The 26,970-nt window shown below is 43.1% G+C and overlaps 1 protein-coding gene across 1 annotated transcript in view; it reads right to left on the bottom strand.

Annotated features, from left to right (window-relative positions):
* The window catches only part of WDR19 (WD repeat domain 19), a 97,860-nt gene that overhangs the window by 20,455 nt on the left and 50,435 nt on the right, over positions 1-26,970 (bottom strand). Inside the window, exons 14-21 of the mRNA XM_068278460.1 lie at positions 26,226-26,348; positions 19,537-19,686; positions 15,469-15,616; positions 12,273-12,477; positions 8,354-8,513; positions 7,977-8,087; positions 6,036-6,145; positions 4,250-4,307 (exon numbers count right to left, since the gene is read on the bottom strand). Of these exons, the coding sequence (XP_068134561.1) occupies positions 4,250-4,307; positions 6,036-6,145; positions 7,977-8,087; positions 8,354-8,513; positions 12,273-12,477; positions 15,469-15,616; positions 19,537-19,686; positions 26,226-26,348 (1,065 nt within the window). The remainder of the gene's footprint in view (positions 1-4,249; positions 4,308-6,035; positions 6,146-7,976; positions 8,088-8,353; positions 8,514-12,272; positions 12,478-15,468; positions 15,617-19,536; positions 19,687-26,225; positions 26,349-26,970) is intronic.

Raw genomic sequence — 26,970 nt, 5'->3', positions numbered from 1 at the left:
CTATCTGATTTGTTTAATTTCTATGGGAATATACAAATTATTGATGCCAAGGACAAGGACCCCAAAGCTCAGAAACTTGGTCATTGAGTGTTTGTGTGTTAGGGTTAGAAAGTGGGTGGAGCCAACACCAGTCAAATACATACCCGGGAAACGCCGGGTCATCAGTGGGTGAAGACAAATACAAATTTCACTGGGAAAATGTAAACTGCAGCCATTCTGTTAATGGCAGGGTTTTTAAACTTTGCACAGTTGGTCACAGGGTGACTGGGATTAATATTCAGAAAAGTGGGTGGAGCCTACAAAAGTGAATCAAACTTCACCTGTTGCTTTTCAAGGGGAGTATTTAATTGCTACCATTCTTGAACTGTTGATGGCGCAGGCCTCAAACCTGGTGCAGTTGGTGACTGGGGTTCAATTTCAGAAAAGGGGGTGGAGCCACACACAGCCAATCAGATTTGTTTCATTTCAATGCAGATTATTGATACCAAAGGCCGCAAAGCTCACAAACTTGGTCAGTGAGTAATTGTGTGTTAGGGTTAGAAAAAGTAGGCGGAGCCAACACCAGCCAAATACATACACGGGCAACGCCGGGCAATCAGCTAGTTACACATAAAGGGCTTGATTCACAAAGCGGTGCTAACCTACTTAGCACGTCTAAAGTCTTTAGACGCGCTAACCAGGGTGCTAAGTAGGTTAGCACCGGATTTCTCAATCAGATCGTGCGCTAACTTTGCGCGCGTAAAGTTTTACGCGCGCAAAGTTTTACGCGCGCTAAGTCCCATAGACTTTAATGGGCACTTCGCGCGGTGCGCCCCGTGCTCTGTGCAGTACGCGCGTAAAGTTTTACGCGCATAAAGTTTTGCGCGCGTAAAGTTTTATGCGCGAAAAGCTTGTTTAGACGTGCTAAGGGGGTTTTCACAGGCGTGCTAACAGTTAGCACCGCTTTGTGAATCAAGCCCATAGGGCTTGATTCACAAAGCCGTGATAACTCTTATCACGGTATCGCTAGCATTTTGCGCGCGCTATAACACGTGTAATGTTTTTTGCGTGCAAATGCGAATTTGCGAGCGAAATCGCGGCCGTTTTCATGCAGAAACAGACGCGATTACGAAAAATGTTACGCGCGTTATAGCGCTACCTCGACCGTGATAAGAGTTATCACGGCTTTGTGAATCAAGCCCATAGTTGCTAAATAAATTCACTTCACTTCTCTACTGATGCCCAACCCTAAAACCTCCTACAGATGCCTAACCCTAAAACCTCTCTCTACCTATGCCTAACACTTAACACTCCCCAGGTGGTGCCTAATACTTAACGCCGCTACCTTAACCTACCACCACCCGGAGGCGCCCGATAAAATCGCCCACAGTTTTATTTTACCTTCTTTGCCACAGACCATGGCTTTTATAATGGGTGGCTATTGCGGCAACCTTTTTACTGTAAGAGCTCCCGCACCCTTTTTTCCTGTTTCGCCTAATGGTTAATAGTTATATAGTTAGTTATATAGTTAGTTTGGTTGAAAAAAGACATCCGTCCATCAAGTCCAACCAGACTTGAATTTATTTTTATTAAATCAAATGCCTATTAAAAACATCTAATAATGTATGAAATAATTTAAACAATAAGCAAAGATCAACACAGATCACATGGCTGTTCCAGAATATCGTCTGTTGTTCACATATTTAGCCTAAAAACCGGAAACTCAGTACAGACACAGTAAAGACTCGGTACAGACTCGGTACAGGACAACTGAAGGAGGACTCAGCAGTGCTCAGGGTCTAGGCCTGTTATTTCAGCTAGTGGTTATGGTGAATTTAGTATTAGTGTTATCGGAGCAGGCTTTGCATCACTTCTTTGGTAACAATGGATGGAGGTTTTGGTCCTTGTTCATTTCAAACAATGTGTTGCTGGTGTGCCCATATAAACACATATTCACAAAAGTCTGAATGTTACATTCCTTGATCTCTACAAATACATTCTGTTCCTTGTTCCTGATTAGAGATGGTCAAGGAAATTCAAATTATTCAGTTTCATACAAATTTATAGGGAACTTGAAGTGAGAGGAATATCGATTCCCTTATAAATAATGCCAGTTACCTGTGTTATAGACTGAACAGAGGCGCCAAAAGATTAAAAACAATATTTAAAATGTTAAAAATTGCTTTGGAGGCAGTGGTGGACTTACCTCCCTCAAGCAGAAACAGGAAAGCTGTGTAATTCAACATAAGACAATTTTAATGGTACACTCCAAAGGGTTTAGCACAACGCGTTTCGCAGGTCTACACCCACTTCATCAGGCAGTATAAAGTAGGAGCACACAGCAGCGTAATGTCAAAGTAACACCTGGCGCCTTTGTCTGTTCAGTCTATAACACATTATATATCCACCCTTGGTGGAGGGGGATACCCCTTCTTTTCACGTCTACAGAGAGCGACTTCTTAATCCTGAGTGGGGACAGGTCAATCTCCTCACCTGCTTATACAGTGGTTGCCTGGAGGTAACCCGGGTTTGTGAGTATACATTTTACTCTCTTCTCAACATACCAATTGCCTTGACCTACTACACCATATCGGGCTCTCGGTTCTCCTTTCTTTATTATGCCAGTTACCTGGCTGTCATGCCAAGCTTTTGACTTTAAACATTTTTGTGTCACAAACCTGCAACGAGCATGCAGCCAGTGAAGTTAGACCAGTCACAGTATCTAATTTGCATTTATTCTGGGCCAGTGACTTATAGAATAAACATGCACACTAATAATACAGTCTTGATTGTCCAGTCTCACCACTTCTATTTAAGATGGAGGTACTACCTAAAAATAGATTTGGTAAGATTGTACAATCTGTATTGTATCATTGATAGACATCTTTAGAGGCAGAGCATCAGCACAGAAGTCAGGGAACTGGCATTGTTTATTAGAGAATGACAAAGGCAGCCCCTGTAGTCCTCTTACTTCAAGCTCCCTTAAATGCAAACTGTATATGGCAGGGTTTCTCAACCAGGGTTTCCTGGGTACTTTGCAGGGGTTCCTTGGCATTTTTCCCCATGGGACAAGACAAATAACATTTATATCGCGCTTTCTCCTGGCGGACTCAAAGCGCCAGAGATGCAACCACTATTACGCGCTCTATGGGCAGTAGCAGTGTTAGGGAGACTTGCCTAAGGTCTCCTACTGAATAGGTGCTGGCTTACTGAACAGGCAGAGCCGAGATTCGAACCCTGGTCTCCTGTGTCAGAGGCAGAGCCCTTAACCATTACACCATCCAGCCACAGGGAAGTATGATAGAGAGCACACTATAATATGGGGTACACTATAAATGGTGGTCAGAATAGTAATGAACACAATAATAAAAAGCATTAGAATAAAGGGACATTATAATGAAGGGCACTGTAATAGGACATAAACGGCCACACCAGCTTTTAAAGACCATGCCACCTGCAAATGAAGGGGTTCCTTGAGATCCAAAAAGTATTTGCAGGGTTCCTCCAGGGTAAAAAGGTTGAGAAAGGCTGGTATATGGCTTAGAAATGGGCAAAATAACATCCTAGGAAAGTGAAAAGGACTGACCCAATTGCAAGCTGTATACAATTTGCATTAGATCTGCATGCAAGTCAGAATGATTTGCATCTAACTGACCATCTCTAATTTTTATATTTCTGTATCACGGGCAACTTGGATTAAAGAAAACCTGTGAAGTAAAAAAAGAGAGAAATATAAATACTTTCCTCAATAAAGCCTCTGGACCCTCCAGAGGCTTCCCCCATACCCTTTCTGCCTTGCCGTTTTAGTGAGGGGCCCCCTAAAGCTTGCGGCCATGCTCCCGTACGAGAACAAGTGTTGCCACACTGCGCAGGACAGCCGTTCGACTTCCGCGCTAGTGCGCAGCAGTGAGCAGTCTGCACAATGCGTTCGAGCTCCATCGACAAAGCTTCAGTGTGTCTCAGCGCTGGAATGGTGAAGTGGACACGCCTGAGGGAAGCCTCTAAGTATCATTTTGGAGCACTTTTTCACTACAGGTTTCATTTAAGTGAAAAATCTTGAGTTATGTGTGAGAGAACGAGAAATATTTGTGCGGAGGACACTTTACTTTTACTCACACAAAAAGCTGTGTTCATATAACCTCTGTATAAGAAATCATGTTGTCAGAGGATCACCCATGTCTTACAGTATTGCTTTCAAATCCTCCTTTATGGTCATCCCATTTATGGAAAGAAAATGATTATTACAAAACAAAGCACAATAAAAACTTACATTAGTGTCTCCGGTCATTCCTTTCTCATAATGAGCTAGTGCGTTGACATAATCACCCCTGCAAGATGAGATGTTCAATGATACGTTAACTACAGAGACATTATAGGAAGAAGGCATTGATAGAGGAGGGGTTCAAGTGAGAAAAGGGTTAGGTTTAGTTCTAATAATACATTGGTAAAAATGACAGATATTCTACTATTGTATTACCCATTGCCCAATAGTAGAATATCAGTAATTTTATTTTACTCTTTAATTCTTAAATATGGTGCTGGGTCATCTGTGTGCACCCCACACATAATCTGCTACCCCTGCCATAGTCTTGCGGCAGTCGTTTTTGGGAGAAGCCAACGGACTCACCAGTATGCTCCAAGAATACCCAAATATGGAAGGGGAGAATACACACACATAGGGAGTGTAGCAAGTAGCGTAGTGCACAGTATCCTGGCACATGCACATCACCTACTGTAGGTAACATGGGTCGCACAAATAGCATGATGATGCGCACTACCCAACTCTGAGTACAAGTAAAATGGCATTGCACTCCCTGCGCATGGCAGCTTTAATGACATTTAGTGAATACATCCCTCAGTGTCCTGGCAGGAAGGGAACAGAACCTGGCACTCTAGCGCTGAAGTATAGGAGTGCTATCCTCTATACCACTGGTCTGCTCATTGCCAGCATGATGCAAAATTACAAAGCATGCCTCTATTAGTGATGGTTATGTCTAGGACAGTGATCTGCAAACCTGGCTCTCCAGCTGTTAAGGAACTAAAGGCCCACAATGCATTTGCCTTTATGAATCATGACTGTGGCTGTCAGACTCCTACAATGTATTGTGAGACTTGTAGTTCCTTAACAGCTGGAGAGCCAAGTTTGCAGATCACTGGTCTAGGAGAACTGTGGAGAAGCATGTGATCAGGTTATGGATATGCAAGTCTCTGATTTGCCAGTCAGGATCATGTGCTAAAGCAGTATGTGATCACAGCATATCAGAGCGTTGCAATTCTATCTGCTGATCAAACAAATGACATGCTTCTATTCATCTTTAGCCACGATCTGAAACAATGGTAAATATACTGGATAAATGGCACCTATACACTCCCTAAGCATATGGTACTTTAACCACTTGAGGACCCACCCTTTACCCCCCCTTAAGGACCAGCGCTGTTTTAGCTGATCTGTGCTGGGTGGGCTCTGCAGCCCCCAGCACAGATCAGGGTGCAGGCAGAGCGACCAGATCGCCCCCTTTTTTCCCCACTAGGGGGATGATGTGCTGGGGGGGTCTGATCGCTCCTGCCTGCCGGGTGTTGCGGGGAGGGCACCTCAAAGCCCCCCTCCGCGGCGAAATCCCCCCCCTCCCTCTCCTACCTGGCCCCCTCTGGTGAACCGGGCTGCACAGGACGCTATCCGTCCTGTGCAGCCAGTGACAGGCTGTCCCCTGTCACATGGCGGCGATCCCCAGCCGCTGATTGGCCGGGGATCGCCGATCTGCGGATTATTTCCGCTTGTGTTTACATTTAGCCTGCGAGACGCCATCGGCGGCCCGCAGGCTATTCACGGAGCCCCCCGCCGTGATATGACAGGAAGCAGCCGCTCGCGCGAGCGGCTGCTTCCTGATTAATCAGCGTGCAGCTGGCGACGCAATACTGCGTCGCTGATCCTGCAGCTGCCACTTTGCCGACGCACGGTATAAGCGTGCGGTCGGCAAGTGGTTAAGATGTTAAAGATAAGAAATCATGAAAGAGGATACTGCTATGTGAACATAATGAAATAGTAAAGGACTCACGTGAATTCCAGCTGTATTGCATATTCTTTTGATATCAAGGGTATCTGATTAGGAGCCAGGCGTTTAGCAAGCTGAAGGGCACTATCCCAGTGCTGCAGATCCCGTCTCATCTAAAGTCAATGTACAGTCAGTGGCATATTAGGTTCAATATATACTGTATGCATTATATTAAGATAAACATAACATATCCCAATTTTAGTGGAAATAATTGAATACCCTGTTGGGTCTTTAAATTGTCTGTAATCAAGAAGCATAAAAGACCATTGCTGCAACACAGGAGTATGAGTGGCCACTACATTTTATCAGGAAAGTTACTGCCTACAGTTAGTTGTGTCACTGAAGCTTGAGAAGATCTACTCTCACATCACTGTACTGCCACCAGACTCTGTAAAACTTACTGTTAACACAGGAGGATGGGTGACATCTACTATATGTCTCAGTGATATATGAAAGGACCTCTGTCGCAAAAATCTTAAAATTTAAAATGCAAGTAAACATATACAAATAAGAAGTAGGTTTCTTCCAGAGTAAAATGAGCCATAAATTACTTTTCTCCTATGTTGTTGTCACATACAGTAAGTAGTAGAAATCTGACATTACTGACAGATTTTGGACTAGCCGATCTTCTCATGGAGGGTTCTTTCTTTTTAAAAGCACTTAGTGAATGGCAGTTGCTCCGTCCAACTGCCAAAGAAGTGTACGGTGAGCAGGGAGGCTGGCCAGCATCAATGTATAAATCTTTTTAGGGAATGTCTTTATAAAGAATAAAGGCCATGCTGAGAATTCCCCATGAAGAGATAGAGTAACCCAAAACCTGTCAGTAATGTCAAATTTCTACTGCCTACTGTAAGCGACAGCAACATAGCAAAAAAGTAATGTATGGCTCATTTCACTCTGGAAGAGATTAAATTGTAAGATTTTTGCGACAGTTCCTCTATAAAAGCATTTCCAAATTAAACTTGATGAGCTATGAGGAACAGACCTAAATACTCTCTTCATATAATAATCAATCTGACAGTAAATCTGCCAGAAAATCTCATAGCGTGTACCTAGTAGGGATGATCAATGAGATGCAAATTTTTCTGAAATTATGCAAATTTTTCTGCAAATGTATGCAGTTTCAAAACAGACCAATCAATTTAAACCCAGGTTTAAATTGCTTGGTCCATTTTCAAGCTGCATATATTCGTGCAAAAATTTGCATAAATTTGCATCAAGTTGGAACAATTTGCATATCTGTGATCATCCCTAGCACCTAGCATAAGACAAGAAGGGGCAGTGACACTCAGGCCTAGTGCACAGTATTATGTAGAAATATCAGATTTTTCACTATTTATACCCCAAAATAAAATACCCAGCCTAAGGGAGAGGGAGGGCCAGAAAGAAATAGCATATAGACTGTGTTGTGGCTCATGGACAATAAAGTCAGCTTCATAAAACAATATGGAGAGTTCTCTTTGTAAAGCGGAGCTGCAATCTATGTAAAAAACCTTAGCAAGTTAGGGTGAAAGAAGACCTCAGTGCCAGGGCTACAAACTTTCACATCTTTCCCTATAACCAAATGAACCAAGAATTGGGGTCCAATACATCTTTTCCTCATTGTAGATTATCTACAGTATATGCAATACTACCCACTGAGGAGTGGAAGATCTTAAGCAGCTGGTGAAGCGTCAGTTCTTGAAGGGGACGTGTTGGAAATGGGAAAAATTGGGTAACCATAAAGATCTGAGGGGCTTTCATCAGGGTGGGGTTCAATTAGCCAAGAATTGCATAAGGAAAGGCAACCGGTCAACCACTGACATTACTCATCTACAGATATTTAGGCACAGCTAGTGATATGATAAGAAGTATGCAGTAAGTATATTCTGTGTAATGTAGAACTTTCATTATAGTGAAGAAGTGTCAGTTTGTCTCTAGGAATGAATAACAGTAAGCCGTTACCTCAAGTGCACATATAGGACTGCTGGAAGCCAGATAGAGATCCTGCGCTAGGTTGAAGTCATTAGTGAACATGGCAAGATGACCTGCTAAAAGATTGTGATCCTCTATTGCCTGTAAGAGAAGAAAACCACCGTACTAAGACATGCTGCAAAATACTGTTATACCTTTTATACAACTTCTCTCCACATTATGGTTTATAAATGGTTATTTTTAAGGTGTGTTGTGCCACATTAGTGGTGTGATATACATTATATTAGCCTACATTAATGGATTGACTGGACTTGATGCTTTGTTGCGTGACACATTTCAAGACGGATGTAAGATCATCAGTAAAACCTACACATCAAGTATGGTGGCCACCACATTCCACAACATACCTTAATCTCTTCAAGTGACATCACCATGCCCACACTTCCAATATTCCGATAAACCCGTATTGCAAATTCCACCTCCATGTGGTGCAGACAGGCCCGAGCAAGCTCATTCCAGCCCTCTTGTGTATTCAATATGCTGCAAATATTCCAAGCATCTGGAAACCTAGCCAATGAGCAGACAACAATATTATATCTACAGTCATGTTAGTCTAGCTCTTCAAATCGGCATAGCCGCCAATACACTAAAATATTATTGCCATGCACAATTCATTCCAATATGACCATACATGGAAACAGGTTTTCAAAGCCATAAGGATGGTTTTACATTCACATATGAACAGATTGGAATGGCTTTTAAAAGACTTAGGCCTTGATTCATCATTGTCTTTGCAATAACTTTTTCCAGTTCGTTAAATTACTGAATTCGAAGGTTATCGATTTCTAGTTGTATTCATCAAGGTTTTTCCGTTTTTTCCGCATTCGGTGTGACTTCGATAAAATATCGATAATGCGGTAACGTGTCGATATTTCCATTTTACAGCGGTAATTTAACACAAGGCCATAAAATTGTAGTGGAATTGTGGGTAAAAAGGCAGTCCTTTGAACACCACATAGCAACATTCCGAAAAGGGCTTAACACCTGGACCAGGATTCTGGAAGTGGCTTGTGACAATCCTCCTATTTCGCCAGCTACGGCTTGATAGGGGCCTTTTCTGAAAAAATGTAGTGCAGCTAGCAATTTAGTTAACGCTGGCACTGCCTGTGTTCTCTTACAAGATGATTCAAGAGAAATGCAGATGTCCTGGTATAGCAAATAAATCCATTCTCTTGCAAACTGATATGGTTCTAGACCTTATTCTTGCCCTTTTGTGCCTTTGAATCACTCAGCTGATACATAACCACTTCAAATGGCTCCATCTTCTCTGTCAGAAATGATCCTACAGCAATAACGACAGCAGTGAAGGAGATAACTAATCCTAAAATTAACGCTAAACAACGCCCACTTTCATTTTCATGAATTGCACTTTCTTCCATTTTATCGCTAACAGCTGAAGATAACTTTGATGAATCCTGAAATCAACTTATCGAGTTTGGTATTTTACCGAGCTGTCGGTAATTGATTCGATAAGTCTTGATGAATCGAGGCCTTAGTACTTAGTATTTGGAAACTTGAATACTCCTTAGGAACAGGGCTGTGGAGTCGGTACAAAAATCTTCCGACTTCAACTCCGACTCCTCAGTTTATGAAACCACGACTCTGACTCCAACTCCTACTCCGGGTAACCAAAATGGCCCTGACTCCGACTCCTCGACTCCGACTCCTTAGTCTAATATTTAACAGGGCTGTGGATTTTGTACAAAAATCACTCGACTCCGACTCCTCAGTTTATGAAACCACGACTCCGACTCCAACTCCGGGTGCCCAAAATTGCCCCGACTCCTCGACTACAACTCCGACTCCACAGCCCTGCTTAGGAAGCAGCCCTTGGGTGCAAAACATACACCAGCACCTCCTGGATGTGCTATTTTATGGACTGTGTGTGAATATGGGGAATTATTTTCCTAACAGTGGTAAATTGCTGTGCGTAGAAAGTGCACAGCAATTTTATCATTGTTTACACTGGTAGCGTAGCATGGGTTGAGCACACTGTGGAACTCGCATTAAAGAGGCACTGTAGTTACAATTATGATATCGCTGCTCAGCTGGCTTTTATACCACCCTCCAAAGCCAGGGTTAAATCCCCAATATGGGTGTCTATTGAGTCCTCTCTGCTGTCCCCGCTCACAGTACAGTCCCTGGTTTGGTCCTCGCTATCTCACATTTCTCAGCTTCTATCCACCTCTCCCTACACATTGCATACATTTAGAATGTGGAAACAGCATCACCACCTTCTAGGATTGCAGGCCTCTCCTACTCTATCTACGAGACTTTTTGGTAATCCTGATATCACCCCAGGCCTGACTTGGTATGGTTAAATTCCTCCTCATACACTAAACTGGCTAATTTCAGAGAGGTGGCAAGCTGATTTCGGCTGTTACCCTGTCTGTAACTCTTTCCTGCAGACCCCACCAATTTTTCCATTTACGACAGATATACCATTTTTGGTCCTCCCTGGGCCAGCTGCCCCCTGACATTTCTTATACACATTTTGAGGGTTTTTGTAAGGATTCTCCACTGGATGGAGGTATCATTTCCTATTTATATGAACAGCTGGCAATTCGTGCTCAATGGCTCCTGTTCTGGAGAGTTGGGAGACCGCTTTGGGCCTACAGTTCACTCCGGAGCGTTGGCCGCATTGCTTTGATACCTATATATTTTTCTACTTTGGAGTCGAATGTCAAGCTCTTACATAGAGCATACCTCACTCCGGCACGGGTGTCGAACATTTACCCTCAAGATTCTACTATTACAACTACTTGTTTCAGATGTTTATTACAAATTAATCTACGATTTTGATTTTCTTCTTTTGTTTTTTTCCCTTTTACTTTTTTTTTTAATCACATAGGAGAAAAGCTGGAGGTTGGCACTATAGCGGCATAGCATACATAACTCTATATATAGTACATGCAGTGGATAGAGATGAATTTCAAGCACACCTCTTCTCAAGAACCTCTTCAGCGTGCTCTAGCTGTAGAATATAGATGAAGGTAAATGAAGATGGAAGGAAAGCTGGCACTGCTGCAAATGTTCAATTTTTTGCTTCAGGTTTAAAAATATTAAACAATTAAAGGTGCACATACCAAGTGAGAAGAGGCGTTGGTGGTGATGGGTGCAGAGCACAGGATGCCTGACAGCCTTTTCGCGCTAAACAGCGCTTCTACGGAGGTAGGTATGTGCACCATCAATTGCAGCTTTTAATATTGTTTTGCTTTTTGCACTTTTTTTGAAACCTGAAGCAAACCTGAAGCAATAAATTGAACATTTGCAGCAGTGCCAGCTTTCCTTCCATCTTCATTTACTGTCACTTTTTTTCATGTCGTTATCCTACTGTTGGATTACAGTTATTTGAATACTATTCAGCCCTTTGCGTAGGGATACTTTTCCTGACTGTTCTTGTTCTATGCTGTTATCTTCAACTAGACCTAAGACCCGTTTAAAAAAAGAGCGCTAGGTTGTGGCCGCGACCCCCCCTTCTGCTCTCTCTCTAATTAGCCGGCGCGCATCCCGTGCACCGCGCACGTCTTGCACCACGCGCAAAGACCGCGAGCGCACAGGCCCGCCCCCCTTCTGCACTCATCCTCCTCTGCCACATGTCATTCCCCCCCCCCCCCCCACAGCTCTCGGCAGTGTCTCTGCGTAGGTAGGATAAACATTTTTGAAACTAAAGAGGCACTGTAGTGACCTATAGTAGAATGCGGTAAATTATTCAGGATACCCAAATTTATGGTACTTTTTCATGGTTTCAGCATCAAAAACACTTCTTCTATCTAAATATTGCTGTATATTGGTAAGTAGCCCCGCCCTCCCAGTGATGCTTAACTTAGGCAGGTTAGCAATGCAGAATTCTATTTTGGGAGACCAGTCAATATTTTTATTGGCTTCGGAGTTCTCAAAAAAAAAAAAAAAAAACTTAAGCAAAGTTCCACCTGGCAGGACTACAAATATCGCCACCTGTGATCCATTTCAGAATGTAAAACATTGTTGAGTGAGGAAAGTTTTTACAATGGGCTAAATAATTTATAAAGGAATATTGTAAAAAAATATGCAACTTTATTCAATGTATTATTTTCACCACAGTTCCTATTTTAGTACATAACGTTCACATTTCTTCTATAAAGTGTGTTACGCTAGAAATGCAACCATTGTATACATAATATGAATTGCGCTATGTGCGCAACGCATGCTACTTGTGTAAACAGCAGTAATATCACCATGCACTGTCTGTGCACTTATGAGGAAGGTGATTTGCGATCATCCTACCTGCGTAACATTAAAGTCTGTGTTAGCATCTTCTTCAGATCTTTGGCTTCTGCATCCTTCATGTTGCCGAGGAAATTGTGTGTGCTTAAATATATATTATTCAGCATCCCACCCTGAGTCTGGCAAGTGAGCTCTCCATTGTGTAAGAGGACTGGTTTATGGCCGTAAGGCAGCTTTGTCCCTCCTGCCAAAATAACTTTTGAGCCTGAAAAATATAAAAACATCAATGTTTTTTTTTCTTGCATCCACAAAAAATATCATCAATGCAATTTTCATCATCAAGCCCTATAGTTGGGGGTGGTGCTAAAGCCAAAAGCTCAGCATGCCAGCCGGGCAATTAGCACTGTAATGCAATGGCAGCCTCCTTTTTCCTCCCATTTTAGGTTCACTTTAAATGCAATGCTATTAGGAATCTGTAATATTTTACTTTTCTTTTCAATTAGAGTCACTTATATGGCCTCCACTAAACTATGGAGGGCAACTATAAAAAAGGAAATGTTCCGAAAGAGGTGCTAATTGGCTACTGACAAATCAGGAAAAATACATAGGACCAAAAACTGCCATAATCTCAGTTTGGAGGTAAAGAGGCGCCCAATGAGTATATAAAACACTCTAAAATCACTCAAATTAAAAAATGAGGTAGCTTACCTCACAGACGAGAACTCACTTTAGATGGAACAGGTTAATAACGATAAGCACAGGCAACGCGTTTCGTAGGATCTATCCCACTTCCTCAGGCCAAATAAAGTGCTGCTGTAGTCAACAAGCTACATATGCAGCTTGTTGACTACAGCAGCACTTTATTTGGCCTGAGGAAGTGGGATAGATCCCAAGAAACGCGTTGCCTGTGCTTATCGTTATTAAACTGTTCTATCTAATGTGAGTTGTCGTCTGTGAGGTAAGCTACCCCATTTTTTAATTTTAGTGATTTTAGAGTGTTTTATATACTCATTGGGTGCCTCTTTACCTCCTACTGTACCTTACTCCCCCCGCGTCTTAGTGAGTGAGTTTTACACACCAGGCCCTAGGTGGAACTCCACCATATTACAGGGTTTAGAGCGTGTGAGAGTTTTTCCAAGAGAGCGACCGCATCCAGGATTGCTGGTATACCTGAGTGGAGTCAGGTTTAATAATTCCTTTTCCTTTTTTTTGTATAGCGCTTTTCTCCTGTCAGACTCAAAGCGCTTGCGAGGCAGCCACTAGAGCGCACTCAGTAGGCAGTAGCAGTGTTAGGGAGTCTTGCCCAAAGAACTCCTTACTCAGTAGGTGCTGGCTTAATACACTCCACCTGTCTAAAGTGGTCGGTTGCCCCTTATGCAACCCACGCTTGTGAGCATCCCTTTGCCGAACACTTTTTGCTATACATTTATCAACCTGTGACGTACTGCACCATTTGGGCTCCTGTTGTCTTTGTCTTTGTGTTTTTTCCTCAGTACTTTTTATATTCTCAGTTTCTATGGGTTTAAGAAATGTTCCCTCTATGTTTCGCTGCCCACATTACATCATCTTGACACTTGACAGCACATCTCATAAGAATCACAGCAGGGAAATTTCCAGCTGCATCATGGGAACTGAATATACTTCCTAAGTTCATATTTCATTAGATACAACAAATAAACTGAGTATAAGTAATGATGTTACATAGCCTTGATCTACAGTAAAGCGTCTGTGGGCTATAAAATAGGAAAGCCGTCAGTAGGCTGCAGTTGACAGGCTAAGGTATTTGGAGTCTAGTAATGGGGTAGAAGCATATGTAAAAAAACAGGCTCTCAGAACACACCTAAAATACTCTACATGTTTCTCCCCAAGAACGAGGCTTTGTCAGGGCTGTAAGATGAGTGATCTGCAAACTTGGCTCTCCAGCTGTTAAAGAGACTCTGTAACAAAATGTTCAGCCTTACTTCTTCTATCCTATAAGTTCCTATACCTGTTCTAATGTGATCTGGATTACTGCAGCCTTTTCTAGTTGCACTGTCTCTGTAATATATCGTATCTTCTTTTTTTTGTCAAGCTTTGTCAACCCAGGTAGGAATGGGCTGCCTCTGTTGTAATGAATACAAGTTAAGCACGCCCTCCTACAGGCTCTGTGTGCTTTGTTTATTCCTTACTCCTCCTGTGATGCAGTTTGTGAGGCTGAAGGGGGGGGGGGGGGGAGCTGCCTGTCACATGCTGAGAAACTGTTACTAATCCCAAACTGGAGTGCAGATGATTCACTATGTAATAAAATCTTGTAGTATACTGTAACATAAGATTATATATATATATATATATATATATATATATACATACACATATATATATATACATATATATATATATATATATATATATATATATATATATATATATATATATATGTATATATACATACACACTTGTTATATACTGTATATCCACAAACATCACTTCCTGGTTAGCGGGCATGTTTTTTGTTTGTAAACACTGCATAAAACTGGCAATTAAAAGCCAGGATCGCGGCGGGGTGCGGCAGAAATGGCAAAGAGGGATCCAGGAGATCACAGTGACTTGATTGGTACGTTTTTTTTATTGTACAAATCGGAAAGTACAGATTCTCTTTAAGGAACTAGAAGTCCCACAATGCATTTGCCTTTATGAATCATGACTGTGGCTTTCAGACTCCTGCAATGCATTGTTGGACTTGTAATTCCTTAACAGCTGGAGAGCCAAGTTTGCAGACCACTGTGATACTGCAAACATACAATTCACAATAAATACAGTGTCCTTCTGAATGACTGAGACCCAGGGTGGATCAGACAACTGGACATTCAGAATATTGTGAATTGTATGTTTGCACCATCACTTCAGCATTTTACCTTGCAACCCTGATGAAGTCCTTTTATTAGGGGTGAAACATGTAGGCTGTTTTAGGTGTGTTTAAGCTTTTAGTGAGGGACTGCACCAAACATATATAGAAAAGGGAGGCTTATTTATAGGATATTATCCAGGTGCTCCCGTACCTAATCTGTATATGTTAAGTTGGTGGAATTGTCATTCTATTTATATACAATTTTTAATGAATATTTATTGAAAAGTTACTCCTCTACTCCTTTCAACTGAAGTTCCATTGAAACTGCTTAGTATTTACACAAAGCTGAAATCCCCAGTTCACCTTGTCACAGTTCTGTATGCAGGTTGTCACGCATGTAGAATCATAATGAAGACTAAGCTACTGTACCTTGTATGGTATCCTTGTGAAAGACGTATGTAAACACTTTATCATCATCAAAGGCACAGAAGACCCCTTTATCCATTGCCCAGTTTTCCCACATAATGCCTTTAATTGTTGGAGGAAAGTTTGGAATCTCATACATATTATCGTTTTGCTGAGGAAAAAAAAAGAAAAACAGATAACATTACAACACAGAAAATATCCAGTCTCTGTCTAAGCCACAGGTACCCTTTATCATTCTTCTTTTTTAAACAACATAGCTCCATTTGTTGATAGAATGATGTCCAAGGGACTTGTTCATTGTTGTGTGACCCCAATAAATAAAGTTTTAAAGCAAATTCAGTATTTGTCAATGAAGCCCCACAACCTAAAGTGTAATGGTGGCTTAGTGGTTAGCACTCTCTCTTTGCAGCACTGGGAGTTTTTATGTCCCCCCCTCCCGTGTCTGTGTGGGATTCCTCCGGGTACACCGGTTTCCTCCCACATCCCAAAAACATACAGATAAGTTAATTGGCTTCCCCCATTGGCTTCCCCCATTGCGGCCTTCCTTGTTTATTCTGGGCGCCGGAGGCGATCGGAAGAACGCCTCCGGAGCGCCCTCTAGTGGGCTTTCATGCAGCTAACTTTCAGTTGGTTGCATGAAATAGTTTTTTTTTTATTTAAAAAAAACCCTCCCGCAGCCGCCCTGGCGATCTTAATAGAACGCCAGGGTGGTTAAATAAAAGATAGCAACTGATTTGCATTTCATTGAGTGAAATGGGTTTTGAACCCCTACCAACCATTAAGAGTTCTGGCTCCCACAGAGTGGTTAGACACTTCTACTCAATTAGTCACCCTCATTAAGGACACCTGTCTTAACTAGTCACCTGTATAAAAGACACCTGTCCACAGAATCAATCAATCAATCAAGCAGACTCCAAACTCTCCAACATGGGAAAGACCAAAGAGCTGTCCAAGGATGTCAGAGACAAAATTGTAGACCTGCGATTGTTCGAAAATGGAAGGAGCACAAAATGACCATCAATCGACCTCGCTCTGGGGCTCCACGCAAGATCTCACCTCGTGGGGTGTCAATGGTTCTGAGAAAGGTGAAAAAGCATCCTAGAACTACACGGGAGGAGTTAGTGAATGACCTCAAATTAGCAGGGACCACAGTCACCAAGAAAACCATTGGAAACACATTACACCGCAATGGATTAAAATCCTGCAGGGCTCGCAAGGTCCCCCTGCTCAAGAAGGCACATGTGCAGGCCCGTCTGAAGTTTGCCAATGAACACCTGAATGATTCTGTGAGTGACTGGGAGAATGTGCTCTGGTCTGATGAGACCAAAATAGAGCTCTTTGGCATTAACTCAACTCGCTGTGTTTGGAGGAAGAAAAATGCTGCCTATGACCCCTAAAACACCGTCCCCACCGTCAAGCATGGGGGTGGAAACATTTTGCTTTGGGGGTGTTTTTCTGCTAAGAGCACAGGACAACTTAATCGCATTAACGGGAAAATGGACGGAGCCATGTATCGTGAAATCCTGAACGACAACCTCCTTCCCTCTGCCAGGAAACTGAAAATGGGTCGTGGATGGGTGTTCCAGCACAACAATGACCCAAAACATACAGCAAAGGCAACAAAGGAGTGGCTCAAGAAGAAGCACATTAAGGTCATGGAGTGGCCTAGTCAGTCCCTGGACCTTAATCCAATAGAAAACCTATGAAGGGAGTTGCACAGAGACCGCCTCGAAACCTTAGGGATTTAGAGATGATCTGCAAAGAGGAGTGGACCAACATTCCTCCTAAAATGTGTGCAAACTTGGTCATCAATTACAAGAAACGTTTGACCTCTGTGCTTGCAAACAAGGGGTTTTCCACTAAGTATTAAGCAGGGGCGTAGGAATAGGCCCTGCAGCCCCTGCGCCCGCGGGGGGGCCCGCTTGGGGCCGTTTTGTGGGTGCTGGAGGGGTGGCAGCATGAGGGGAAAGCCTTACCCACAGTCGGCGGGGAGAGGGGTAGTTCCCCCCTCTCCCTCACCTCGGGGCTCTCCCCTCTGTGCTCCCCTCCAGCTCGTAAGTGTCTGTGGGGCTGTGGTGGGCAGCGAGCGGCGGGCAGATACATACCTGCTTCCGTGCGTTCCATCGCCGACTTCTCCCTCTAGTGGCTGACGTCACTTCCGGAAGTGACGTCAGCCGCTAGAGGGAGAAGTCTCCGATGGAACGCACGGAAGCAGGTATGTATCTGCCCGCCGCTCGCTGCCCACCACAGCCCCACACACTTACGAGCTGGAGGGGAGCACAGAGGGGAGAGCCCCGAGGTGAGGGAGAGGGGGGAACTACCCCTCTCCCCGCCGACTGTGGGCAAGGCTTTCCCCTCATGCTGCCACCCCTCCAGCACCCACAAAACTCCGAGCGGGCCCCAGGGGGAGGGGGGGGGGGCCCGCTCTGAAAATCTGCAGGGGGGGCCCGGTGGGGCCTAGTTACGCCCCTGGTATTAAGTCTTTTATTGTTAGAGGGTTCAAAAACTTATTTCACTCAATGAAATGCAAATCAGTTGCTATCTTTTATTTAAGGTTATTTTTTCGATTTTCCTTTTGATGTGCTATCTGCCACTGTTAAAATAAACCTACCATTGAAATGATACTGTTCTGAGACTTTTCATTTCTTTGTCATTGGACAAACTTACAAAATCAGTGAGGGGTCAAATAATTATTTCCTCCACTGTACATAAGCATGTGACTATGGTAGGGATTAGATTGTGAGCCCCTCTGAGGGACAGTTAAGAGACAAGAGAATATAGGCTGTACAGCGCTGTCAGCGTTATATAAATACCAAATAATAATAACAACACACATCATTTAGTATCATATTGTACAAATTACAATGAGATAGAGAAGAGTTCTATTTTAAATCACACAGCAAGAATGAAAATATGCCGATCCTTCTTTTAACATTGTTTTTTTTTTTACACATATTATTAAAATATATTTATATAACATTGACACATTTTCCACAGGGCTTTCCAGGCTACACTTATGAATTCACATTCACTTGTTAATTTGTAAATAGAAAAAAGCACATTATTGATACTTTTGTTCGTGTTAAGCATTTTTCGCTACTATCCATACCTTAAACAGGTAAGCATATGACAAGTATTAACCACTTAAGGACCAGCCTATTTTCTTTAGATCGGTGCTGCGTGGGCTCTCCAGCCCACAGCACCGATCAGGATTGCAGCAGGGCGATCGGACTTCCCCCCTTTTTTCCCCGCTAGAGGGATGTCCTGCTGGGGGGGTCTGATCGCCACCAGCTTGCTGCGCTTTGCGGGGGGGGGGGTCTTCAAAGCCCCCCTCCGCAGCGATTTCCGCCCTCTCTGCCCTTCCCTCCCTCTCCCTGTGTGCTTTAGCCCATCAGATGCCGGCGATCCCCGGCCAATCAGAGGCCGGGGATCACCGATCTCCTTTACGCAGCGCCGTATGATGTAAACAGCGGGGATTTCTTCCCCGCGTGTTTACATTAGGCGTGCGAACCGCGATTGGTGGCTCACACACTGTTCACGGAGACACCCTCCGTGAACTGGCATGGAAATGCTATATCACTAACGACCCGCCGACACCTATCGGCGTTAGGCGGTCGTTAAGTGGTTAAAGAGAGACTCCGACCAAGAATTGAACTATATCCCAATCAGTAGCTGATACCCCCTTTTACATGAGAAATCTATTCCTTTTCACAAACAGACCATCAGGGGGCGCTGCATGACTGATATTGTGGTGAAACCCATCCCACAAGAAACTCTGAGGACCGTGGTACTCCTGGCAGTTTCCTGTCTATGAACCTTGTTGCATTGTGGGAAATAGCTGTTTACAGCTTTTTCCAACTGCCAAAAAAGCATGCAGCAGCTACATCACCTGCCAACAGTAACAATGTCACCATGTAATAAATGTCAGAATGTAAATCAGGGATTTAAAAGATTTTACAATGGGCAAACACTGACTAAATCATTTATACATAATAATTGTAAAAATGAAGCACTTTTTTTTTATTACATTATTTTCACTGGAGTTCCTCTTTAACAGAGACTCATACTTACAGGGCAATATACAAAGCCTTCAGTCTTCTCATCAATTAAAACTAATCTTGTCCCGGAGGCGTCGGGGAAGACCTTGCGGATGCTGACTGGGTGTCGATACTCATTGACATACTGCCAATCTTCAAGATAAAAGTACTTCACAAGGCCAGTCTATAGAAATAGTTAAGGGGGTCATTTACTATTAGATCAGGTAAATTATTGATATGTATTGGATATTGATTGTTTATTGGCTTACCATATCCCAGCATTTAAAGAAAACCTGAACTGAAAATTAAAAGTCAAAATAAACAAACACAAGTCATACTTACCTCCTGTGTAGTCTACTCCTCAATCTCTTTCTCCTCTCCTGCTTTCCTGTTTGTCCACTGTGATCAATGGAATTCTCTGTCCTCCATTTTGAAAATGGCTATTACCCCATAACAGATTTCTGGTCAGCACACTGTTAAACTGTAACATGGCCCACTTGAGCCATGGGGAAACATCGACATTACCTGGCACATCAGTTATAACTGACAGCAACTGATGTAGAACTGACAGCAACTGATATATTCCAGTTCTGACAAAGTGTTGTCAGAACTGTAAAGGATCGTTGTCAGAACTTTAAAGGATCATTGTCAGAAGAAAATATGTAATGTTCATTTGAAGTTACCTCGTGTTTATTTTAAATAATTTTACTCAGTTCAGGTTCCGAGCACCTTTTTTATCACTCAGGACATTTCTATAGCACATGAAAAATGCATGCCGCCAATCTGTTTCATTATTAAAATAAACTTTCATTTTACCTTGTATTTTACATTCAAAGTAGTTTTATTAGCCTGCTTCAGCAGGCCTGCCTGGCCGTCCCCATCCGAAAAGCTTTCAGGAACCTAATTGTTTTATTGAGCTAATTACCAAGAGGTAAACAATGCCTTTTCATCAACAAAGGGGCTGGGTAATTAGGACTGTTTATTCAAAGACATTGTGTGTGTCAATGTGTCAAGATAGCATCTCTGACTTCTGTAAATAAGGAATGTGAGAAGGGGAGAGGGGAACATGGCAGCTTCTATACCAGGAGAGCTTCCAGTGAAAGAGAATGTGTTCAGTTCCCTTTAAAGGACACCTAAAGTGAAAGGGACATGGAGGCTGCCATATTTATTTCCTGTTAAACAATACCAGTTGCCTGGCATCCTGTTGATCTTTAAGGCATCACACACCTGTAACAGGCATGCTGCTAATCCAGTCAGAAACATCTGAGTCGCATGCTTGTTCAGGGTCTGTGGGTATAAGTATTAGAGGCAGACGATCAGCTGGACTGCCAGACAATTTGCATTGCAGGAGCGCTGCTAGCCCCAAAGATCAGTGGCACGTGCCCCGGATCTATTCTGGGGTGCCCCGGATGTCGACCAGGCAGAGTCAGCTGTGGTGCCTTAATGGTGGCAATACTGGGAGCTGTGGGGCATCAATTGGCGGGGTATGCTGGGTGCTGTGGTGCCTCTATGTGGGCATACTGGATGCTGTGATGTCTTTATGGGGGCACGCAGGGAGCTGTGGTTCTTCTATGGGGGCATGCTGGGCGTTGTGGTGCCTCGATGGAAGGGATGCCCGTGGGAGCATGGGAGGGGGTCCACTAGAAGGTCAGGGAATGCTATGGGGGAACAGGCCAGCCTGCCCAGCAGAAAGCCAGACTAGCCAGCACAGAAGCCAGGTAACTCTGCATGGTTATGTTTAACTAACACTGCCTATCTATGTGATATGCAGAATTTTTTTTTGTATTAATAAAGAGGGGGACTTCATCTAACATGTTGCTGGGCAGGCTTACTTAGACCGCTGTTAGGTTCATGTAAATTTGGCTCCACCCATGACAACAACATTCTGGTGCATGGCCACACCCATTTTCCGTCTGGAGTGCCCAGAAGTGCCCCGGATCTCTTAGGATCCTAGCAACACCCCTGTTGCATTGTATAAAAGGAAATAAATATGGCAGCGTCAATATCCCTCTCACTTCAGGTGTGCTTTAATATTAGATCAGATTGCAGAAGGAGTCTGCCACAGCACTAATTAATTCGGAGGCTACATTTACCTGCTGCTGTCAGGTTTTTTCCTTTCAAAGATTTTTAGTGATGTTGTAATACTAAAGACACAAACATTACATGTATAAGAATAAATATCTTCAGCAAATTTCTTGGTAACGTACAACATGGATGAACAGAAGGAGTCATTCTGTCCTGTGTAGCCAAACAGTCTAAGATATATGAAATACAATGAATAAGTGGGTTGACGCAAGCAAATAGTAGCTTTCTTATGACCTGGGATCTCTGGATCATCTGACCAATCGTTAGCCAACCTAGATTGACAGCTATCTGTCTTGGTGTTTTGGCAGAGGGTCATAGATGACATGAACATGGGATTAAAGCTAATGTAACCCCATCTTTAAAAAAAAAAAAAAGTCAGATACTCACCTAAGGAGAGGGAAGGCTCTGAGTCCTAATGAGCCTACCCTCTCCTCTCCCGGTGCCCAGTGGATCCTCCGGTCAAATCCGCCGCCACGGGGACTTCGGAAGTCTTCGGGAGCACTCGGGCTCCTGAAGGCCGGCGGCTCCATACTGCGCATGCGCGAGTACGTCATAGACACGCGCGAGTGCGTCATAGAGGGCGCTCGCGCATGCGTAGTATGGAGCAGCCCGTCTTCGGGAGCCCGAGTGCTCCCGAAGACTTCCGAAACCTCCCTTCGGCGGCGGAAGTGCCAGTATTTGACCGAAACGGTCGAATACTGCTACGGGGGATCCTGAGCGGGACCGCGCACCGGGAAAGGAGAGGGGAGGCTCATTAGGACCGAGCTTTCCCTCTCCTTAGGTGAGTATGTGACTTTTCTTTTTTTTAAAGAGACTCCGTAACAAAAATTGCATCCTGTTTTTTATCATCCTACAAGTTCCAAAAGATATTCTAATGTGTTCTGGCTTACTGCAGCACTTTATACTATCACTGTCTCTGTAATAAATCAATGTATCTTTCCCCTGTCAGACTTGTCGGCCTGTGTCTGGAAGGCTGCCAAGTTCTTCAGTTTTGTGGTTCTGTGATGCATCTCCCCCCTCCTGGCCCCTCTCTGCACGCTGCTGTGTGTTATTTAGGATTAGAGCAGCTTCTCTCTTCTCTCTTATCTTTTACAAGCTGGATAAATCGTCCTCTGAGCTGGCTGGGCTTTCACATACTGAAGAATTACAGACAAGGGCAAAGCTGTTAACAGGAAGAAACAAGCAGCCTGAAACTTCAGTGCATGAGAACTCAGGGAAAGAAACACACAAATGATCTCTTGAGATTCAAAAGGAATGCTGTATACAGCCTGCTTGTGTATGGATGTATTTTCTATGTGTGGACATACTGTACATCAACCTACTTCCTGTTTTGGTGGCCATTTTGTTTGTTTATAAACAAACTTTTTAAAACTGTTTTTAACCACTTTTAATGCGGCGAGGAGCGGCGAAATTGTGACAGAGGGTAATAGGAGATGTCCCCTAACGCACTGGTATGTTAACTTTTGTGCGATTTTAACAATACAGATTCTCTTTAAGGTGGGTTCCCATTAGCTTTAAGCTAAGAACAAACCCTCCGAAAGTATTTTGACTTGGATATAATAGAAGAAAACAGTGTAGGGTCTACAATAGGAAACATTTTAATGGTTCCTTTTAAGGCCTCTTTCACAGTGCGACGTTAAAGTCGCACGTTAGGAAATGTTTTAATGTGGACTAACGCACAGCAATATTAAGTCTGTGCAACATTCACAGTGCACACGTTGCGTTGCGTGTAAAGTGTAGCAATATTTAGAAAGTGCTGCATGCTGTGCGTTTAGCAATACATTTGCTGCGTTATGTGTGTTGCACATGCTCAGTAAGGTTTCTTTTTGTTAAAAAAAAATGTAACGCATGCGCCATTTTCGTACCATCAGTATGTGACGAAAACGGCACAACGAGAGACACATAACGCAGTGCAAAATAACGTCCAATTTCAGAACCTACATGCACTGCGTTAGGGGCACACTGTGCGACTTTAACGTCGCATCAAATGCACCGTCCCAATGTGAAAGAGGCCTAATACAAATGCAAAAATACATCAACACCGACAGCCCATGCTAATCAATGAGCTCATTCACATAATATGCATTTAAAAAACAAAACAAAAACAGAAAAAAAAGACTGATGCCATTTCTCTGAATGATGCATTCATTATTGTATGTATTATTTTTTATGCAGCCATAAGCACACACATTCGTGTGTAAGTGGACATGAATGCTATGCAATGAAAACATGCAAACACAACCAAAGGTGTAACCCTTTGTGATTGGTGAGGATATAGCAGGTTATACTGTGTTTCTGATTACCACTGCCAGTAGTGGCGTATAATTCACTAAATGTTACATGGCAGGAAAGTCTGTTGTTAGGCTATGTTCACATTATAAATTGCCAGCGCTATTTCAAGCGCTGTGCAATTTATAGCAATTTTTTAAAATCATCTTTCCCTACGCTTTCTAAGCGCTTTTGCAGAGCAATTTTTTTTCATTTCCTTCAGTTAGGAAGTAAACTCTTTCACCCAGAATTGAATAAATATAATGGGCTCGATTCACTAAAGGGTGCTAAGTGTTAGCACGGCAGTGAAAAGCCGCTTTGCACGTGCAAACTACTTAGCACACAAGTTTGCACATGCAAACCCTTTATACTCGAGTTAGCACATGCAAAGCCTTTACACTGGAGTTAGCACATGCAAAGCCTTTACACTCGAGTTAGCACATGCAAAGCCTTTACACTAGAGTTAGCACGTGCAAAGCCTTAACACTCGAGTTTGCACTTGCAAAGCTTTAACACTCGAGTTTGCACGTGCAAAGCTTTAACACTCGAGTTAGCACATGCAAAGCCTTTACACTCGAGTTAGCACATGCAAAGCCTTTACACTCGAGTTAGCACATGCAAAGCCTTTACACTCGAGTTAGCACATGCAAAGCCTTTACACTCGAGTTTGCACATGCAAAGCCTTAACACTCAAGTTTGCACGTGCAAAGCCTTTACACGTGATAACTGAGTTATCACGCTTTAGTTAATCGAGCCCACTCTATTTTACTTTGCGGGCGAAGCTGCATTGATTTCAAGGCTTTGCACATGTAAACTAGGGTGCTAAGTAGTTTGCACGTGCAGCTCTCATGTGAACTCTCTCATAGGGAATCATTGCACAAGCACTTTTAGGGCGATTTCTGAAATTGCCAGTGCTTAAAAAACCCTGCAAATGCTAGGGCTTTGATTCACTGAACCGTGATAACTCATATCACGACCATTTTTGTGCATGTTTTCGAGCGATTGCTATTTACATGCGCAATCACGAATTTTCACATGAAAACGCGGCCGTTTTTGCGCAGAAATTTGCAATTGCGCGCAAAAAATCACGGTTTCATGCGAAAATTCGCGACCGCGTAAAAATGCCCGTGATATGAGTTATCACGGTTTAGTGAATCAAGCCCATAGTGTGAACAAGTCCTAATACCTAGCACTAAGGTTTAAGCCAGTGTGACCCAGCAAATATATTACTCCCATTTCTTGTCTCAAAAATGGGAGCTTCTCTCCAATGGCGAAACAGACAGAAAGAAAATTCCTTTTTCCTGCCCCCTGAAAAAAGGTTAACATTTTTCTTCTCCGTCGGCTCTGCCCCCCCCCCCCCCCACCAGCCAGAAAGAAAGGCCCTCCACACCCAGCCCCTCCTCATACTCACAAAGTGTCCTACAGTTCCAGCAAGTTAGGTAGAGAGGGTCAGGTTTGCATGGCTCCAGAAGGATATGAGGGGGTTGGGAGCAAACCATTTAGTTAGGTGGTGGAGGAGGGCAGGAGTGAGGTCAGATAGTAAAAAAAAATCCTGCGGTGGTTCTTTAAGAGGATTCTGCATACAACCTGTCCTAATAGTAAACCCATGGAAACCAGTAACTAAAGAAACAACATCCCCAACGTGGAGACACAAAGCAAGAAAATATTCATGCATGTGGTGAGGAAACAACTGAACGTCCATCGTGACCTTCAGGAAGTTAAAACAGTGCTCTATGATTTGTTCGCAATTTAGATGCAAATATGTTTAAAAAAATATTTTGTAAGGACGCAGAGTGTTGCAATAACAAAAATGTATATAAATTACCGGTACATTGTGTTTTGTTGCCCAATTCAGTCAGATTACGCCTGCCTTTGTCCTACTAGAGTCAAGAAAACACCAACCGATCTCTGCTTGCTATGGGCAGTGTAGGCTTTGCTTGTCTCCATACCCTATAAATATGAACGCATGCTGGTTTAACTGCAGTGCTAGGGGTCATGTCCGTGTATAGTGGAGGCCTCTGACACTGACGCCATTGGCTGTAGGATATTGTATGTCTGGCCTTAACACTTGTTCAGATCTGCAAGTTGTGGAATGTAGAGACCAGGTGGAAAATCATCCAAATGGAGACAGACGTGTGCTTGAGTGGATAGTTGTGAAATGTATTCATGTGCGTTAAATTGATTAGAATACACTGAAGGGTGAAAACAGTACAGCAACTGGGAAAATGCAACAAGCTGTGTATTGGAAAACACTGGTGTAGAGAAAATTGGAGTAAAGATGAAAAAAAAACACAAATGAGGTGAACATCGTCTAAATGTCTTCATTCAAACATGCAAACATTTCGAACCAGAAAGTGGAATGTTACTTACATTAGTGCCGTATATAAGAAAATCTCCAGTCAGTGCATGGCACAGTATCCGGTACTTCTCATCCGAAGACGGGAACAAGCGGGTCTCCCTCTCTTCTTGAGCTTCTACGGATTCACTTTCAATCTAAAGAGTTTCACAAACGTTTTTTTGAATGACAGATTTTGCTCACAATGAAGGTCTAGTTCTCTAGAAACACTCCTCCCAAAACGCAGGGGCTCTGTGGTATGTCTTATCATGTGAAAGTCACATGTATCTTTTCTCTTAGGACCCTTTTCCACTTAGAAATGCCATTGCAATTGCAAACACACTGAGATGTGATCAAGTTTCTTCCTATTCACCACATTACAGTGATTTTGCCACGATTTGTCGGGTATACGGCACGATTGCAGTGCATCTGCAATTTGTGCAGGAAGAAGAAAAAAAATGGGCATGAAATTTTTTTGCAGTGGCAAACCGCAGAAACATCACATATTGGTGCAATTGCTATGTGATTTTTGTGCCCTCCTATACAAAGTATAGGAGCTCAAGCTCATGAAAAATACATCAGGCACAACGATTCCAATAGGGAAAGATCGCGTCGCAAATCACACTAATGGAAATGTTTGCTGTGGAATCCACTCATTTTCAGGTATCTAGCTTTTGCTATCCTCAAGTGATTGGAATCGTATCACAAAATGCTGATAGTGGAAAAGGGCCCTTACCTGCCTCCAGCTTCACAATACTGGTCTTGATTAGCGCAAAGGTT

The sequence above is a fragment of the Hyperolius riggenbachi genome, chromosome 1 (genome assembly GCF_040937935.1).
Source record: "Hyperolius riggenbachi isolate aHypRig1 chromosome 1, aHypRig1.pri, whole genome shotgun sequence".
In the NCBI taxonomy this organism is placed as follows: Eukaryota; Metazoa; Chordata; class Amphibia; order Anura; family Hyperoliidae; genus Hyperolius; species Hyperolius riggenbachi.
Note: the sequence above shows the minus strand (reverse complement) of the source record. Positions and strands in the feature narration are given on the sequence as shown.